The 18,950-nt window shown below is 46.3% G+C and overlaps 1 protein-coding gene and 1 long non-coding RNA gene across 4 annotated transcripts in view; one reads left to right on the top strand and one right to left on the bottom strand.

The window, feature by feature from the left end:
* LOC309516096 overlaps window positions 1–18,950 on the bottom strand; it is a 48,948-nt gene that overhangs the window by 24,097 nt on the left and 5,901 nt on the right. The gene's annotated exons all lie outside the window — the stretch shown is intronic.
* Window positions 1–18,950, top strand: part of MYBPC2 (myosin binding protein C2) — a 64,830-nt gene that overhangs the window by 12,056 nt on the left and 33,824 nt on the right. For 2 of the 3 annotated variants that reach the window (XM_082194292.1, XM_082194294.1), the window contains exons 2-7: window positions 12,045–12,134; window positions 13,502–13,531; window positions 15,005–15,082; window positions 16,103–16,251; window positions 16,563–16,680; window positions 18,897–18,942. In XM_082194292.1, coding sequence (XP_082050418.1) covers window positions 12,045–12,134; window positions 13,502–13,531; window positions 15,005–15,082; window positions 16,103–16,251; window positions 16,563–16,680; window positions 18,897–18,942 — 511 coding nt within the window. The remainder of the gene's footprint in view (window positions 1–12,044; window positions 12,135–13,501; window positions 13,532–15,004; window positions 15,083–16,102; window positions 16,252–16,562; window positions 16,681–18,896; window positions 18,943–18,950) is intronic. The other variant, XM_082194293.1, reaches the window with a different exon arrangement.

Consider the following 18,950-nt stretch of genomic DNA (forward strand, 5'->3'; position numbering starts at 1 on the left):
TACGGACCTCCGGAACAAATTGAGTTCTTAACCTGAGGTACCACTGTACTTTTTTGGGGTAGTGCTTGCATCCCCCCCCCCAAGTAAGCCACAGTTTTCAATCCAGCAGCCAGTCTCTCTCCATCCTGCAAAACGATGCTCTCAGCCATGGAAAATAGGGACTCGGGGGGGGGGGCTGTGTCCGTTTTATTGCAAGGTGATAAGGTTAGCACCTGTGTGGTTGTCGATAGATAGGTATGACTTGTGGAGAGTACATAATAAGATCTTTGGGGGAAGGCACATGATGTCACCTCCTTGCCGAAGCTAAGCAGGGCCGGGTCTGGTTACTATCTGGATGGGTGACAGGCGAAAACCTACACATATATTTGCCTTGGTTTCAGTGATGGAAGAAAGATGCGCTATCAAATGTAACAGCGCAAAATAAATGGATTGTTTGCTCTTGTGAGCAGTTAGGGAGCAGAAATAAAGGAAGACATGGAATATCTATTGATATCTTTTTCTGGTCTGCGCTAACTTGGGGACCTAGGCCTTTGAAGACAGGCCAGGACAAGCACTTAAGCAAAGGAAGAACTGCTAGCATAAACAAGACCCATCATTTATCTGGTCTTTGGATTCTCTGAATATTCTGGACGTTCTCCAGGCCACTTGTTAGTTAAAATATGGTTGTGCTGCTTCGTAAGATTGTCCGGGGATGTTTGTTGTGCCACATGGATTTACTTGTCACTTTGGGAATGCTGATTGTAGTGTGGTAGGCAACCAGCGTGGGCAAGTGTCATAGCGGGTGACTGTCACAATCGTGAACGTGTTTATATTTGTCACAAAAGCTGTTATGTCAAGGCATGTGCCGACTGGAGTCACCATCCAGCACAGAGTTAGGCCATGTGCGCGCTATACATTAAAAGGACACGGCTTGCCCTCAAAGCACATGACACCCTCCAGAGAATCCTGGGAACTGCAGTTTGTTAAGGGTGCTGGGAATTATAGCTGTTGGGTGTTAAACCACAATTCCCAGGATTCTTGGGGGGGTTTCATGCGCTTTAAATGTACGGTGTGTATGCAACCTTTGGCCTACAGAAGCCTCTTTAATTTCAGTGGGACTTCAGTGTGCCTGATTGCTATGCAATGGACTATGATCTGCACTGTGCGCATGGATATATACATAGCCCATAATTATAGTTAGCTGCGGATTTTCTTCACTTTGGAAAGTACATTTAAATGTGGTGTGTGTGTGTGTGTGTGTGTGTGTGTGTGTGTGTGCAGTAAGCAGCTTAATGCCCACTAGGGTGCATTCCAGGACATTTTTATATATTTGCAGATGGAGAAATATTGTGTGTGTGTGTTGCTGCGCTGTCTAGTTTGCTTGATAACTGAAGCGGGTGTGTGGATTGTGTGAGTCTTGAGGCATGCGCCGTAGGTGCCTAGTTTTTCTGGGATGAAAGTACAAGTGGTATCTGCAACAAAATGTTGCAGTGCAGCATGCTGCTGCTGAGAATACTCCTTTCCATCCCCCTCCCACCTAGCTTTCCATCCTTCCCCAAACTATTAGTCAGCATTCTGTGGCCACCAAGCACATACAGTCCTCACCGAGCCGTTTTTGAGTGTATGTCCCCCATGCCTCAATTAAGAGCTCCCCCCCCTTCTTTTTTTAACTTCTGCAAACCTTGGGATTCCCCTGAGCTCATTAACAGGTACATCTTGTTTGTGGATGGTCCCGTTTTGTCTTCCTGAGTATTGAGTACTACCTAAGCAGTAGGTTTTGAGACTGCAATCAGTGACTATCTATGAGGTTGTCATATATTTTGCAGTGTACAGTTTGCGTTTCCCTGTATGTCTGTTGATTTATTCTGAGGTTTATAGCCTATCCTTCAAAGAAGTATTTCCCAGGGTGGCCGACAACATCTCAAAATGAAATATAATCAATATAGAGTAACTGCAACACTAAAACAGTATGTATAACTGGATCCATATGGTGATATCCGGCATGTTAGATGCCATGCTTGTTATGGCGCATGCTTGTGAGAGCGAGAGATTAGGGCCTGTTGGTAATTGAATGTTAATTGTGTAGTGCCGTACTTTGTAGAAATGGAATTTCAGTTGTCGTTTGTACATGTGGAGTTCAAGGCTATGTGTTTTATGAATACTGGAACATAGACAGTTCAAAATGTCTTAGTGGGTAGGGCAGACAACCCAATGGTGATAACAATAATACTATATTTGACAATCTGTTGCTGTACACCGACATTTGCTGCCTGAGGCAACATGCCCTGCCCTACCCATTGGTAATTTAAGCATTTTCGTAGGATATGTGTGTATAAAACAGTGACTAAAGGTAACATTAAAAAGCTACATTGCAAAATCTTAATATGACTGAGTGATGTGGTTAAATTTTATTTTTTAAAGCAGTAAAAGCAGGAATCCTTCAGCCCCAAAGTTGTGTCTCTAATTACAAGTATATATGGAGTCAAGCTGTGGCTATTCAGTCGTCATGGAATATCACTCTGCACATGTTCACTCCTAGATTTCCTATCACTCACATATTCCTGGGCTGATCCTTGTAAATAACACAAAAAAGCCCCAGTTTTTGAAGCTACATGTTTGATATGCACAACTTGATGGGTGCTCTGTGATCACACACAGTGTGGTGCTTGTTTTATTGTAGGCGTGGCGTCCAATTTAGAGCCTGTAATATTGAAGGTGGGCAGTGGACAATTTGGGTTATGCATTAGACACGCATTCTATAAAAACATTTTTAAACGTCATCTGCGTCTTTCAGGCTTGCTGTGAGTCTGCAAATAGTTTTTTTTGTGGGGGGTAAGCACAGTGCATATCTGAAGGTATACTGGGTGTGCTCTCTTGGTGTGCAAAGAGAGAAAACCGCTGTACGTTTTGGGTGCAGATTTCTGTAGAGTTGATCGCTGTGGCTGAAGTACGCCACCCTGACCAGACACATGCGTTTCAGGGGGGCTGTTTCTCTCACCTACAAGGGTGTTGTATGTGGAGCCTTGGCTTAGTGACAGCAAACACCCTGAACAGAAGCAAGGAGGGGAAAGCTGAGAGGCCCGCCTGGCCTAAATTGCTGATCCCAGGGGATTCTGCTGCAGCCAGGGGGTTGGGTTACTTTAGCGGTTGGGCAAGAGCCGCTCAAAACCAGGCAGCTAATTATAAACGTTTCTTGGCCCTGCCTCCTTCCTCGGAGCAGCACGGAGCCCAGTCTTCTCTCCCTGCCCCTAATAGGACACAGGGTCCCCGAAAAGGCAATGTGAGACGGAGCCCAGGAAAGGTCAGGCAGGCACTCAGGAAGGTATGAAGGCCTTGCAGGTGGGAAAGTGCTAAATCAATGTCTCCCGGAAGAGGCTCAACAAGCCCTGAAGCAGTTGTGCTCTGCTGGGTTTAACCCACATCCAAGTGCTGAAAACAAATAAAATACAGTGGTACCTCGGGTTACATATGCTTCAGGTTACAGACTCCGCTAACCCAGAAATACAGTGGTACCTTGGGTTACATACGCTTCAGGTTACAGACTCTGCTAACCCAGAAATACAGTGGTACCTTGGGTTACATACGCTTCAGGTTACATACGCTTCAGGTTACAGACTCCGCTAACCCAGAAATAGTGCTTCAGGTTAAGAACTTTGCTTCAGGATGAGAACAGAACTCGTGCTCGGGCAGCGCGGCAGCAGCAGGAGGCCCCATTAGCTAAAGTGGTGCTTCAGGTTAAGAACAGTTTCAGGTTAAGTATGGACCTCCGGAACGAATTAAGTACTTAACCCAAGGTACCACTGTACCCCAAAACAAAAGAAGGACCCTTAACTCAGGGAAGAAGAGAGGAAGGGTGCCAAGGGAGACTCTGTATGGCAACTTCATCACACGCTCCATCCTTCATATCCTGCCAGGGATTATGGGACTAGGTCACATCTGGTGGCAAACAAGGAGCAATGCGGTTTGCTGCTGAGAAGCCTTTTCCTAGCCTGCTTTCCTTCCCTCTGCCCCCTGCTTTCCTAAAATAAAACTATTTGCTCCCTTTGGAGAAGAGAGGGTGTGGAAGCAGGTGAGGTGAGTGCGAGAGCAGTGCTATTTTTCTCGACAAAGAAGTGCTGGAACTCACCATGAACTCACCTTGCTCTCTTATAATGGCAATGGCGTCCACCTGGGAAGTGCCGGAACTGAGTTCTGGCAAGTCTCAGCTGAAAAAAATCCCCAGGGTGAGAGCCTGCTTTGAGTTTGCACCAGTCCAAAGGAGAGCTGAGCCGAACTCAAATTGGGGGCTTCCCTTGAAGTCTGGGGGCTTGCATTTTTAGGTCCCTCCATTTTGAATAACTGGCCCATACAGTGGTACCTCGGGTTAAGTACTTAATTCGTTCTGGAGGTCTGTTCTTAACCTGAAATTGTTTTTAACCTGAAGCACCACTTTAGCTAATGGGGCCACCTGCTGCCGCCACGCCGCCGGAGCACGATTTCTGTTCTCATCCTGAAGCAAAGTTCTTAACCCGAGGTACTATTTCTGGGTTAGCGGAGTCTGCAACCTGAAGCGTATGTAACCTGAAGCGTATGTAGCCCGAGGTACCACTGTACTGAAAAGCAAAGCCATCTACTCTTCCAAATGACCAGGGCAATGTTTTGCTTGTTTCTCTGGTTGTTGGGCAACGCTTCACAGGACCAGTTGCAGGTTTCCAGAGGCCCAGACTGCGGCAGGCTCCTAGTAGACATCTCCCCACCTAGTTCCACAAGCTTTCTAAATGCACTAAGCACAGGAAAACTCCCCTCTCTTCTTCCTTTTCCTCCTCCTTGTTTCCTTTCCGGTGCTGATTTGCAGGCCTGCCATTTTTGTCGCCTGCTGCCAGGGCCTGAGATTTTCACCGCATGACGTGGAATAGACTCGTTACTCGAGGCCGGCTGAAGTATTTTGGCACCCGCGGCAGAAAAACCGCACACGCGCTCCACCCAGGGAGTAAAAATGCAATTGTAATAAAATGAAATAAGTAACAATTTGCAGCCCTTTCACAACATCCCCACTGTGGACTCCTAACCATATTTTTAGTTCGGTACAGCACACCCCCTCCTCCAGTTCTGGGGGCTTTTCAGGACAGGCAATGGAGATCGTAAGCACTGTGTAAAAGCAGAGCAGAATAATTCCCATCCCCGTAATGTGTGACGTTAACTTGCTTGGGAAAAGCAAGTAGAAACCAGAGCCCTTTGAAATACAGCAGTGCTTCAAGAGGCAACGGCTGCATTCTAGTCAGCAGTGAGTTAGGACAAATTCAGACCTTCGAAGTGTCCCTATTTTCCAGGGATTTACGGAAGGCGTCCTAGTTTCTGATTTGATCCTCGAATGACCCGCTTTTCCTTAGGACACCCCTATTTCCATCAGATAAATGTTGGAGGGCACAGAGTTGTCCGAACGCTGAGCCAAGGAGATAATTAACTAGGCAGCCTTTAGAAGGCATCTGAGAAGGCATAGGGAAGGTTTTTTTTTAATGTTTAATGTTTTATTATGCTTTTATATATGTTGGAAGCTGCCCAGAGTGGCTGGGGCAACCCAGTCAGATAGGCAGGGTATAAATAGCAAAATTATGATTAATGTTATTAAGGAATAGGATGTCCCTATTTTCATCGAAGAAATGTCAGAGAGTACAGTGGTACCTCGGGTTAAGTACTTAATTCGTTCCGGAGGTCCGTTCTTAACCTGAAACTGTTCTTAACCTGAAGCACCACTTTAGCTAATGGGGCCTCCTGCTGCTGCCGCGCTGCCGGAACACGATTTCTGTTCTCATCCTGAAGCAAAGTTCTTAACCCGAGGTACTATTTCTAGGTTAGCGGAGTCTGTAACCTGAAGCATCTGCAACCTGAAGGGTATGTAACCCGAGGTACCAGTGTATGCAAGTTTGAGGGTCTTGCCAACCTCTATAGCAGGCATGGCCAAACTTGGAGCTCCAGATGTTTTGGGACTACAACTCCCATCATCTCTAGCTAACAGGACCAGTGGTCAGGGGTGATGGGAATTGTAATCCCAAAACATCTGGAGCACCAAGTTTGGCCATGCCTGCTCTATAGCGAGGATGGAGAACTTGTGGCCCTCCAGCTGTTGTTGAACTGAAACTCCCATCTTTCCCAGCCATCGCTGGCAGGGGCTGATGGGAGTTGGAGTTTGATACCATGAAGTGGTCCGTGGTTTCCTCAGAGCTCTGCTTTCTCCAAGAATGAGGCAAGCCTCCTCCGTGAGTTGTAGGGTGTGGACAGCTGCGGAGGAAAAAGTGGGTTTTGTTTCCCGTTGCCCTTCGGTGTGTCGTCACGCTTGCAGAAGGAAGACCCAAAGGGATCCACTTTTCCATCTTCCACGGTCCTGTCTCCCAACGGGAGCTATGCAAAGCATCCTGGAGCGAAGCCGAGCCCTGCAAGGTTCTGGCGGAGTCCGGGCGACAGCTGGACCCCTCCGTCGCTCATCTCCCTGCTCCTTTGGCCCCGGAGGTTGGGTTATTATTGATCGCCGGTCGCGATGGCTCAGCACTCTGCACCTGGCTATATTAGGGGGTCAGGACAGGCTGGGAAAAAGGAGTCGATGCTGGTGGCTTTATCGGGAGGCGGGCGGTGTGGGCTCAGCGCATAGTGGGAATGGAACAGAGATGACATCATGCAGAAGGACTCGCTTTCCAAAAGGAGAGGTGCCAGGGCTCAGGCCTGCCTGGGTAGCCCTGTCTTGGACTGAGAGGCCTTTCCCACAGTGAAATATATTCGGAGTCAAGAGTGGATTTCATGCTCTTTATTCAGCTCATAGTAGTGAGGAATGCAAGTTCCCCCAAAATATCTGCTTTATATACATTATTTACACAATGGGCCACACGTGATTGGCTAATTCTGGGATTGTCCTATAGGCCAATCAGGTTGCAGATTCACTTCCACCTGGAACTGGATTGGGTGGCTCCTGCGGACCAATCGTACTGCTGCATTGTTCTAGGACCAATCAGATGGCTGCATTCTGAACCTATTGTTCTAGGACCAATCAGACTGCTGCATTTTGGATCCTATTCAACTCAGTACATAACACACAGGTTTTGGGGGGCTCTGGGAGCGGCAGAAGGACAAATTGTGATTCTGTTGGACAATGATCACCTGAACAAGGGGGGGGGCAAAGGGTTGAGCTGCGGAGCAACTGATAAACTTAGAACAGGGGTCAGCAAGCTTTTTCAGCAGGGGGCCGGTCCACTGTCCCTCAGACCTAGTGGGGGGCCGGACTATATTTTGAAAAATAATAATGAAAAAATTCCTATGCCCCACAAATAACCCAGAGATGCAGTTTAAATAAAAGCACACATTCTACTCCTGTAAAAACACACTGATTCCCAGACCATCCGTGGGGCAGATTTAGAAGGTGACTGGGTGGAATCCAGCCCCCGGGCCTTAGTTTGCCTACCCATGCCTTAGAAAATAGAAAACACTTGTATAAAATATTACTTCTTTGGGAATTATAAGTACAGAACTACCTAAATTGTATAGAAATTAATTATGTATGCTACTACTGCAGCAGCAGCGAAAATGTTACTTGCCCCAAAATGGAAAGAAGCAGAAGTCCCAGTAAAGGAAGAATGGACACTAAAACGTATGGAATATGCAGAAATGGTGAAACTTACCAGAAGAATAAAAAATCAAGATAACAAACTTTTTTAAATAAAAGAATGGAAATGATTTATTGGATATTTACATATAAATTGCAAAAAGATAAAAACATTAGCCTGATTATTGTAATAGCCTGCAGTTTTGTAATAACCTGAGTATATATTTAAAGTAGATAATTAAATGAGCAAGTTAAATGAATTTGGATATGCAGAAGATATTAAAAAACAAATTTAAGGAACCGCAGAAAGAGGGGGGAAGGAAGTCAAATTTTGAAATGTTAAATGGATTGTAAAGCTGATGAAATGAAACTATTCTAAAGGGAAAAGTCATGTTTGTTGTTTTTGTTTAGATGATGCATACAGGTGTAAACGAACATATTAGAAGAGGCACATACCCTGTTTTCTATCACACAGGAGGGAATGCCTTTTTTAAAAAACACGGTGCTTCCAATCTGCAGTTTTTATAAGTGCTACTTTTATAAAAGATTAGTACTTGCCTCAATTAAAATATAATATAATTTGAAAACAAGTATACATTTTTTTTAAAATGGTGATTCATCAGAGGCACCTTTACAGTCAGTCACACTAATTTTAGCTGATTTTTCATTCAACAGTCTGGGGAGCAAGTACTACAAAATGCCAGTAACCTGGAAGCAAACATAGCTCAATTCCAATGCTGATTCACAAATGTTTCAGACAGTTAACTGGTACAAGCAGTTGGATCTTGCCTTTAGCAGTTGACTCGTGTTTAATAACCCTTTTAGATAGCGGGTTTTTATTTTTCCCCAACTGGAGCTATTTCCCATCATTAGGACGATTGCATTCATTTCTGCTCCCGTACAAGGTTGTGAATATGAGCAAGCTACCTTCTTGCATGCAAATGGCTGTAACAGGCCACCTTTGCATTAGCACTGGTTAAAATGGGATTAGATGTTGCCTTGTTGGACGGGAGCCTTTTCGGCTCGGCAAAAACGCTCTAAATGTTCTTGGTTCTTGTCTGGATCAATATGAAACTACTTGATGATTTCTGATGCGGGCGGCTGCACCGTATCGATTTTAGGTGCTTTTATTCCATTGTGATGTTATTGCTTTTTATACTGTTGGCAAAGCACGAGGCCTGCTGTTTTAATGGACCTGGCAACTTTATGGCTTGCTTGTTGCTTCAAATGTCTGGGTTTTTGTTATTTTATGGCATAAATAAGTGAATCAGCTATAACGTCCATAAATGCAGTCCCTTTAGTTTTTTGCTTAACCTGGGTCTGAAGCCTTGGCTCGACAGGAGGACAAGGGCCTTGTATTATACATGGTGCTGTTTTGCTTCCCTTTCCCCAAGGGGAACTATGGGTAGGGGCCATAATTCCCCGGTAGAGCACAATCCTGAGATTGTAGAGTTGGAAGGGACCCCGAGGGTCATCTAGTCTAACCCCCTGCAACACATGCTGAAAGTTCCATTTTCAATTTAATGTTGTTTTATATTTTGCATTGCCTTGTACAGTGGTACCTTGGGTTACAAACACCTTGGGTTACAAACACCTCGGGTTTCAAACACTTTGGGTTACAGACTCCGCTAACCCGGAAGTAGTACCTCGGGTTAATAATTTTACCTCAGGATGAGAACAGAAATTGTGTGGCAGCGGCGTGGCAGCGGCAGGAAGCCCCATTAGCTAAAGTGGTACCTCAGGTCAAGAACGGTTTCAGGTTAAGAACGGACCTCCGGAACCAGAGGTACCACTGTACAGAACATCCTAACAACCAAGATTCAAAACACACAAAATTGTTTAAATCAACAGGCCCTTTCATTCCCTTGCATCTCTGGCTAGAAGTTGCAGATAGCAGATGATGCACAAGAACTCTGCCTGAAACGTTGGAGGCCTTCTGGTAGCTTGTGTGGACAATACTGAAGTAGATGGACAAAATAACTGACAGCTTACTATGTTGTGCACCAGCAAGTATGATATGGGCTTAATTGAGACATTGTACCAGACCGTGGTGTACAGTCACTGGAGTTTGAGCAAACCATGGTTTGAGCTTCCAAACATACAGGCAAACCAGAGTTTATAGTTGCATCTCTGCTTTCATTTTTGCAACTCCTCTTTCTAAGTGCAGGGGCTCTGGAGACATAACAACTCCGGCAGCTCCACAGTTGATCGATTCAGAGATAATGCCAAACCATAGTTTGCACATATCATGGTTCCTATACCCACCTCAAACCATGGTTTCCAATCCTGGTTTGATGGATGATTGGAAACAATGGCTTGCCAATTTAGACTTCACACTAAAGCTTCCACGGCCATGACATGCCATGATATCTGGACTGAGGCAATAGTGTTTATATCTGGCCTGCTTTTAATGCATGCCAGAACTCAGCCCCATAATTTCTTTTCTGCTGCAGGTGGGCATTCTGAGGGGAGGACAATTCTGAGAATAGAGATACAGGCAGGGAAAGAGTTAAGCGTTTCACCCTCATTCACCTTTCTTCTTTTATTCTTTCCTGATGACAGCCTCCAATGGTTGCTCTTCATTACAGATAGAGCTGTAACTTTCTCACTTTTCCTGTGCTTCTTCCCCCCGTTGGTTCCATCCCACAGTCATGATTTATCTCCCTTAGCACCCTGCTTCCTGGGTCCACTCCCCTAACTAGCCAGTGGCAACAACCCCAATTCCTCCAGGCTCATCCTTACCATTTTTCTGCTTCTCCTCTGCAGTCCCCCTGTTTGCGCCCCCAAATCCACACCTCCTTCCTCCTCCTCCTATAGGTGGTAATTAGGGCCCTCGCTCTGGATTAACACCCCCAGCAGACGCATTTACACATAAGGGGCATGGAAAGCTGGAGAGCAGCCTAAAGCCTGGAAGGCACTGCAAGGGGCGGGATGGAACATGCCCAACAGGTGGGGTTGGGTGTGCAATATATGCCAGTAGATGGTCTACATTGTGTGTGTTCCACTGAATTCAAAGATCAAAACTGATGTTTCTGAGTCCTAAAGTTTAGGTCAAAAAACTCGGTTGCCTTGCATTTTTTCACCTCAAAATGTCTCGTCACATTTTCCACAAACTCGTGTGTGAAAATTCTTCGATATTTCTTTTCCACCTTGCTCTTCTGTACTAGACACAACAAAACTCCTGCTTCTTAATAACTTTACTAAGCCTCCTGTGCTCCAGATTTCTCTACACTCTCTTTTGGACACATTGGCTTTCCTCCTTTGACCAAAGTGCAATAAAGTAAAGGTAAAGGGACCCCTGACCATTAGGTCCAGTCGTGGCCAACTCTGGGGTTGCAGCGTTCATCTCGCTTTACTGGCCGAGGGAGCCGGCGTACAACTTCCGGGTCATGTGGCCGGCATGACTAAGCCGCTTCTGGCGAACCAGAGCAGCGCACGGAAACACCATTTACCTTCCCGCCGGAGCGTTACCTATTTATCTACTTGCACTTTCATGTGCTTTCGAACTGCTAGGTTGGCAGGAGCAGGGACCGAGCAACGGGAGCTCACTCCGTCGCGGGGATTCGAACCGCGACCTTCTGATCAGCAAGTCCTAGGCTCTGTGGTTTACAATAGATCCACTTAAAAAGAAGAGGAAAAGAAAGAGACTTTTTTGCAGTTAGGAAAGTGATGGAGAAATGGATTGAAAAGTGTGGAATGGATTGATGGTTAGCAGGAAGGTGGATAAATACCGTACAAGCAAATCAGGACAAATGCAGAAAGAATTGTATATTACTTATTGTTGTCTATAACTTTCCTGCAAACAAATAAGAATGAATCTTCCATGAGGACCAACTGCAAGCCAACCGCCACGCAAGTTTTGGAGGAGCCCTCAAGTGGAAGAAATGGATCAGGTCCACCTTTTCTGTTTAGTTGTAAGAGTCAATTGCTACACCTTCCCCTCTTTCTTCAACTCCCTCCTCAAAATGTACCATTTCTCTGAAGTATCCAGCTTAACCCTGCCGGACCTTCCATGCTGAAGTGACCTGTGAGGAGAAATGAAGGCAGGAACTGATGTCTCAATGGTGCAACAAGTTTTGAGCCACAATTTCAGCTCAGCTTCAGGCAGGAGAGTAGCTGCAATTTGGGCTTTGCTTTTGGTGGCAAAATGTATTGGATTGGCACTGAACCCCTCAGTCGTAACACAACCTGCACCCCAAATAAAGACAACTATGTGTATGCAGTTGCTCACACAATCATCTCTTGATCCCCTTTCTTCTCTCCCTCCCCGCTTTCAGCATTTAGATTGTGTTCCTTGGGGGCAAGTACTTGTCTTTTGGTGTGGTGTGGGGAGGCAGGGGTACATTGTAAAGCTCTGTGTGCCTGGGATGCATATCACCACTGACATATTTTTGGAATCAGTGTGCATATTTGACTATATACCAAACTCAAGCGGCTCCTTATCCCCGTACTTCTGTTCTGGCTCCTAATCAGTCTTACTTTCATTCTTCTGTAGCTGCAAAGAAGAAAGAGGTGAAGAAGAAGGAGGACCCAAAGGCAGCGAAGAAAGAGGAGAAGAAAGAAGAGGCGAAAGAAGAGGCGAAAGGTGGGGCCAGGAATGTTCAGACACATGCTGGCTAGCAGAAGGAGTCATGCTCCAGTCATAATTTGGGGGGAGTGGGAGAATGAAGAGCTGTGCGACCCCTATTTCCCCCCACAGAACTACAGTTCTCAGCGTACTTTAACAGCTTGCGGAATTGTAGCTCTGTGAGGGGGACTGGAGTCTCCGAACAACTTGCAGCGCCCTTAACAAACTGCAGTTCCCAGAATTCTTTGGGGGAAGCCATGCTTGTTGAAAGCGGTTTGATACTGCTTTAAATGTATGGTGCAGAGGGGGCCATCACTGAAGTCCTTGTGTTTGGTTCCCAGGAAATCCTGTTGCATGGTGCCATGTAACTGTTGCCTTGAATGAAAAGGCCATGTATTTGGCACGAGTGGCTTTCATTAATTAGATTTCTAGTTGAACAGGAGGGCAGTATTGTTCCTGAATTTCCAGAATTGAGAGGGAGAGTTTGTGCACCCTGTAACCTACACAAAGATATTCTGCCCATCCTCCTGGCCAGCATTAAACTTTCATCTTCTGGCGTGTTGCCGTCGAAAGCTCTGACTCCCAACTAATAAACTGCAGACCTCCGCCAGACTGTTTTAATTAAATCAATGGCGCAGAGGTAAGATGATATGTTTTACTGGAAATGCTGGCCCAGTAAAAAAGTGGTGCTTTGCTGATTTTGCAACCTTCCCTCACGGCACTGAGAAGGACATTACTGCCCTTTTAAAAAAAATTAAAAGCCAAAATTAGACAATATGTATTTAAAGCAGGCAGTCACACAAGACCGATCTAGACTCCAGATCCTTAAGCCATAAATGCAGCTGCTACACAAAGGTTTGGCCATCACATACTTAACAAAACATACTGGTTCGTTTTATGCATCATGTGAGCTGATATGAAAACATAGCTGCACAGATTTCTGATTATTCTTCATAAGGGATGTCCTGGAACAGAACAGGAACAAAAGTAAAATACATTCGTACCTTGGATCCCGAACGCCCTGGAACTCAGACGTTTTGGTTCACAAACCCAGAAGAGATTGTTCTGGTTTGCGAACTTTCTTTTGGAACCTGAACATCCGATGGGGCTTCTGTGGCTTCTGATTGGCTGCAGGAGCTTCCTGCAGCCAATCAGAAGCTGCAATTTCATTTTCAAACATTTTGGAAGTCGAAGGGACTTCTGGAACGGATTCCGTTCGACTTCCAAGGTACGACTGTACCAACTTCCAGACCTAGAGAATATTCACCAGACTTACAAGCTTCAGGCAATGGGGAAATATACTTTGAGTTGTGGAGAAACACCACCATGGTTTGGGTCAAGGTTCTAACGTTATTTATATTTTCCTCCTTTTCTGTGTCCCTTAGCAGAGGCTCCGGCAGAACAGGCACCATCAGGTGAGGTCCAGAGATTGCAGCCTGGAGAAAAATGTCCTTAACATCTGCTGGTATTGCTTGTATATTGGTTATCTGTGTCTCCATATGCTCTGTCCCCAGAGATGTACCACTCCTTGTATATAGAAGTTCTGACAGCTACCTGTCGAGATGTCCCACCTTCCATCAATAAGTTGTCCCATGCCTACTCATAGCTTCTGCAGGGCTTTGAATAAATACCAGCTTCTTCCCTGAAGTGTATCCCTACCCTTCAGTGATATCCTACCCCAATACCTATTGCCTGCTGTTGCTGCTACTACTGGACGCGGGTGGCGCTGTGGTCTAAACCACTGAGCCACCACCACTACTACTACTGCTGCTGCTGCTGCTGCTGCTACTGCCTTTTGATACCTCCTCCAGCAGTGAAACGGTGTTTCCGTGCGCTCTGGTTTCTGTCATGGTGTTCCGTTGTGCCAGAAGCAGTTCAGTCCTGCTGGCCACGTGACCTGGAAAGCTGTCTGTCGACAAACACCGGCTCTCTCAGTCTAAAAGCGAGATGAGTGCCACAACCCCATAGTCACCTTTGACTGGACTTACCGTCCAGGGGTCCTTTACCTTTACCAGCAGTGAAAATATAGCCACATGCCTGAACCATCTGGGACTCTCCATTCTGTCAGTGAGGGATGCAGGAGAACATTTCCTCTTAATCCCATGTGAGTTGTACTACTCATGAGTGGACCCCATGGACTGTGGCCTACCTGTGCCCTGGGAACATTGGAAGCTGCCTTATACTGAGTCAGGCCTAGCTTATTATTGTCTACACAATACCCCAGGCCTACCTGGAGATGCCAGGAATTGAATGTAGAATGTTTGCGTACAAGTTAGATGCTGTGCTGCTGAGTTGAGGCCCTTCCTCCTCTTACCCCCAGGGCAGCCATGCCTGTCAGGAGTTCAGTCTACACTCGAGTAGGACCCTGGCAGAGACACATGCTCAACTGGCATGTTCCCTCCCTCCTGGTCGATCGTTCGGGAACTTCAAAAGCTTTATTCAGCCCAAACATCACAGCGATCGATGCCAACTGACACCGGCACACTTAGGGATCCGCAGAGTTTGTGCATCATGTGTAACAGACCTCAGCAACTCAGCATTTTGGCTAATCTACTTTATGTACATATAAACACAGACAGAGCACTGCAACATGGCTCCCTCTCTCTCTAGCCTCAGACAGCAAAGAGAAAAAAAGGACAATAGTCCCACTTCATGGAAAACAGTAAGACAAACGTCCTGTCTCCGTCACTTCCCACTCTGTGGAGTCAAAACATACACTGTCATGTGATAGACAACAATTCCATGACTGCAATCATGGAGCAGGAATTCTAACAATGCCCACACCCCCTGCCCTGAAGAACCCCGCTACTCCCAAATCACCCTGTTTCGGCTTCCAGCTCACCTGCAAGGCGTGACTCATTCTCCACCTTCCCTTCCCTCTTTTTCAGATGAAGGTAAAGGGGAGCCCTCCACTCAGTCTGACGCACTCTTCCTCAAGAAGCCAGAAAGTGCCTTAATAGAAAGCGGTAAGTGGCAGAGCAGAATTGCACCGGGGGGGCCGGCCCAAGCATTAGGCACAGTGAGGAGGCTGCCTCGAGGGGGTATATGTGAGATTCCCAGGCAGTCTGTCCTCCAGTTACAGATTAGACTCTGACTGGCTCACCTTCAGTAACATGACTGAAGCTAGTGCCAAATTCAAACCATGACGCTACTTTGGAGGTGAATCAGATAGGCAAGTTAATAAACAGACACGGGTGGCCCCATCACTTTCAGTTTGGTCCTAATTGTGTGGTGTACAAGGGTCCCTCCAGAGTGGTGTTTTTATCGCAGGAGTATTCTTTAATGTGTTCTTTAGCATGGTGCGTTGGTGGCAGATTTAACCTGCTTTGGTTCTTTCTGTGATTGGCATACGGAGGCGTTATAGCACAACAAAAGCAGGACAAAAACTGAACCAGAACGTTCCTGGGATTCCAGCAGGATAGGCATTGATTGGAAATGAAGCGGTGTGACCACTCCATGTCTTTTGAAGGCACAAACAGTATTGAAAGTGGAATCCTCTCTCTCTCTCTCTCTCTCTCTCTCTCTCTCTCTCTCTGTGTGTGTGTGTGTGTGTGTGTGTGTAACCACTCTGATAGCATCATGAGCACAAATCGTCATGAATGTACAGTAAAAATGATGTCCATGGTCACAGAAATGAAGTGGGTTGGGTTTTTTTGAGCCAGTGGTTGACAGCTACACTGGACTAATGAATTCGGAGGGAAATGGCATTCGTAAACTGCTTTAGACCACCGATCCACCCAGCTCACTACTGTCAACACTGGCAAAGGCTCCCCAGAGTTTAAGAGAGAGGGGCGTTTCCTAGAGATGCCAGAGACCAAACTTGTACCACTGTCCATCTCATGACATCTTTGTGTTTTGCACCATCTGCTGGCGCTTGAGCAGTTTCTTCTGCAAAAGCCCCATGGAGGCTTTGACTTTAGATGAGAGGCGATTCCTTCTTAAGTGGAGGAAGTCGTGACTTCCATGCGTCCTGTCTTGTCTTTCAGGGAAAGATGTTGATATCGTAGTGCAGGTGAACGGGGCTCTGCTGCCTTGCAAGCCCACCGTCAAATGGTTCAAGGGGAAATGGCTGGAGCTGGGTATCAAGAGCGGAATGAGGTTCCAGTTCAAGGACAGCTTCGACAAGGAGAAAAATGTGAGTGCCAGAAGAAGGAAAAGTGAAGGATTTGGCCAGGGGCGAATCAGCTCTCCTCTGACTCATTGCCTTCTTAAACTCATACCAGGCTGTTGCAATTATTTATTCATTTGTAAACCACCTTTTACATGATTATCCTTTCTTGCAAAGGATCCTGGGAATTATAGTTTGCAAAGGTGACAGAGAATTCTCTGTTATTTGAGAATGAGGCATGCCAGGCTTTGTCCGGATCATCCTCAAAAGGCTAGGGCGGAAATGGTCGCCACTAACGAACCCTAATCCTCCTGCTTATTCTTTGCTTGCTCCCGAAGGTTTACACCTATGAGCTAAAAATTGGCAAAGTGGTAATCGGAGACCGAGGGGACTATCGCTTTGAGGTGGCAGCCAAGGACAAGTTTGACAGCTGCACCTTCAACATCGACGTGGAAGGTACCACCAAGAGCCCTAACTCAGTAAACGCTAAAGGAGTCATCCTAGAGCAAGTAGGGTTAGGATCCAGCACAACTGGGCCACACCATAATCAGCTAAGCTGCAGGTACACAGGGACCCAGCTGGCTGAACTGAGCCCAGCGGATCTTAAACTGGCATATGTCTTGAAAAGGGGGCATTCTAGGGGTGTGACCTGGGAACCTGGCATAAGTTAAGCTGGCAGACACTATTTTGAAGGTTTGCTTTCCCTCTGTAACCCCATTCCTGCTTCCTGCCAGCTTCTCATATATAAGATTGCTCCTTAAATAACCTTATCCTTTGGAGGCAACATCCTTCCCTGTGGTCTTGTAAGTGTGAACCCATCACATGTGAAATCTGAATCACAAGAACACACTGAGCAGCATTCTTGCTGCCTGCTTTCCACCTCTGGAACTCCCTTCCCCTGGATATTTATTTCTTTATTTGTCTGTTTGGATTCCTAGTCTATTCCCCCTGTCCCAAGGGCTCATGGCAGCTGGCAGGTATAATAATAATAATAATAATAATAATAATAATAATAATAATAATAATAATTTATACCCCGCCCATCTGGCTGGGTTTCCCCAGCCACTCTGGGTGGCTTCCAACAAGATATTAAAATACAATAGTCCATCAAACATTAAAAGCTTCCCTAAACAGGGCTGCCTTCAGATGTCTTTCTCTTGGCATGCTTGTCCCCGATGTGATTGTAGTCTGAGAAATCTATCCAAGGCCCAAGACTGGTCCTGAAAGACCTACATTGGCTCCCAGTATGTTTCCGAGCACAGTTCAAAGTGTTGGTGCTGACCTTTAAAGCCTTAAACTGCCTAGGCCCAGTATACTTGAAGGAGCGTCTCCACCCCCATCATTCAGCCCAGACACTGAGGTCCATCTCCAAGGAGGGCCTTCTGGCGGTTCCCTCACTGTGGGAAGTGAGGTTACAGGGAACCAGGCAGAGGGCCTTCTTGGTAGTGGTGCCTGCCCTGTGGAACGCCCTCCCACCAGATGTCAAGGAGATAAAACAACTATCTGACGTTTAGAAGATGTCTGAAGGCAGCCCTGTTTAGGGAAGTTTTTAATGTGTGATGTTTTATCATGTTTTTAATATTCTGTTGGGAGTCGCCCAGAGTGGCTGGGGAAACCCAGTGAGATGGGTGGGGTATAAACAAACAAACAAACAAACAAACAAACAAACAACCGTCGTCGTCATCATCATCATCATCATCATCACTATCTTTCCAAAATATGATTCCTGCCTTTTAAAATTGTGCAGAACTCTGCAGTGGCATGAGTTTAATATAATTCCCTAATCACCTTTACATTTTTTACTGTACCTTACCTGACTACTGTACCTACTCTGAGTAACAAGAGTAAAATAATTTATGAAAAATAGTAAAAATGGCAGAATGAATCACGACAGCCCAGAGTTTCCGTGGCACCTTAAAAGATCCATGGAGGGGCAAGCTTTCGTCCACTGCATCAGGTGAATAAAAACTCTCTGGATCCCACACAGCACAATGTTACTGAGGAGCCTTGAGGATGGAGGGATTTGTGGGTGGCTGCATGTGGCTTGCTAAGGTATTAATCCGGCCTTAACCAAGATGGCACCCTCCAGGTATTTTGGCCTACAACTCCCATCAGCCACAGCCAATACGGCCACGCAGGACTCATGGGAGGTGTGGTCCAAAATGGACTGGTGGGAATTGTAGTCCAAAACACATAGAGGGCGCCAGCTTGGCAAAGGTTGGAATAAGCTGAGACACTCTATCAAGGGAAGAGCCAACTAGGTTCAAGATAACAGTTTTAGAGGGATGCGGGTGGTGCTGTGGGTTAAACCACAGAACCTAGGACTTGCTGATCAGAAGGTCGGTGGTTCGAATCCCCGCGACGGGGTGAGCTCCCATTGCTCGGTCCCTGCTGCTGCCGCCAACCTAGCAGTTCGAAAGCACATCAAAGTGCAAGTAGATAAATAGGTACCGCTCCGGCGGGAAGGTAAACGGCATTTCCGTGCGCTGCTCTGGTTCGCCAGAAGCGGCTTAGTCATGCTGGCCACATGACCCGGAAGCTGTACACCAGCTCCCTCAGCCAATAAAGCGAGATGAGCGTCGCAACCCCAGAGTCGGCCATGACTGGACCTAATGGTCAGGGGTCCCTTTACCTTTTTACCAGTTCTTGAAGTCTGTTTTCTTCTCTTCCAGCACCAAGGACAGAGGATACCGGCGTGCTGCAGGCTTTCAAAAGGACGTAAGTGT

Source organism: Podarcis vaucheri (assembly GCF_965113315.1).
Source record: "Podarcis vaucheri genome assembly, chromosome: 13".
Taxonomy (NCBI): Eukaryota; Metazoa; Chordata; class Lepidosauria; order Squamata; family Lacertidae; genus Podarcis; species Podarcis vaucheri.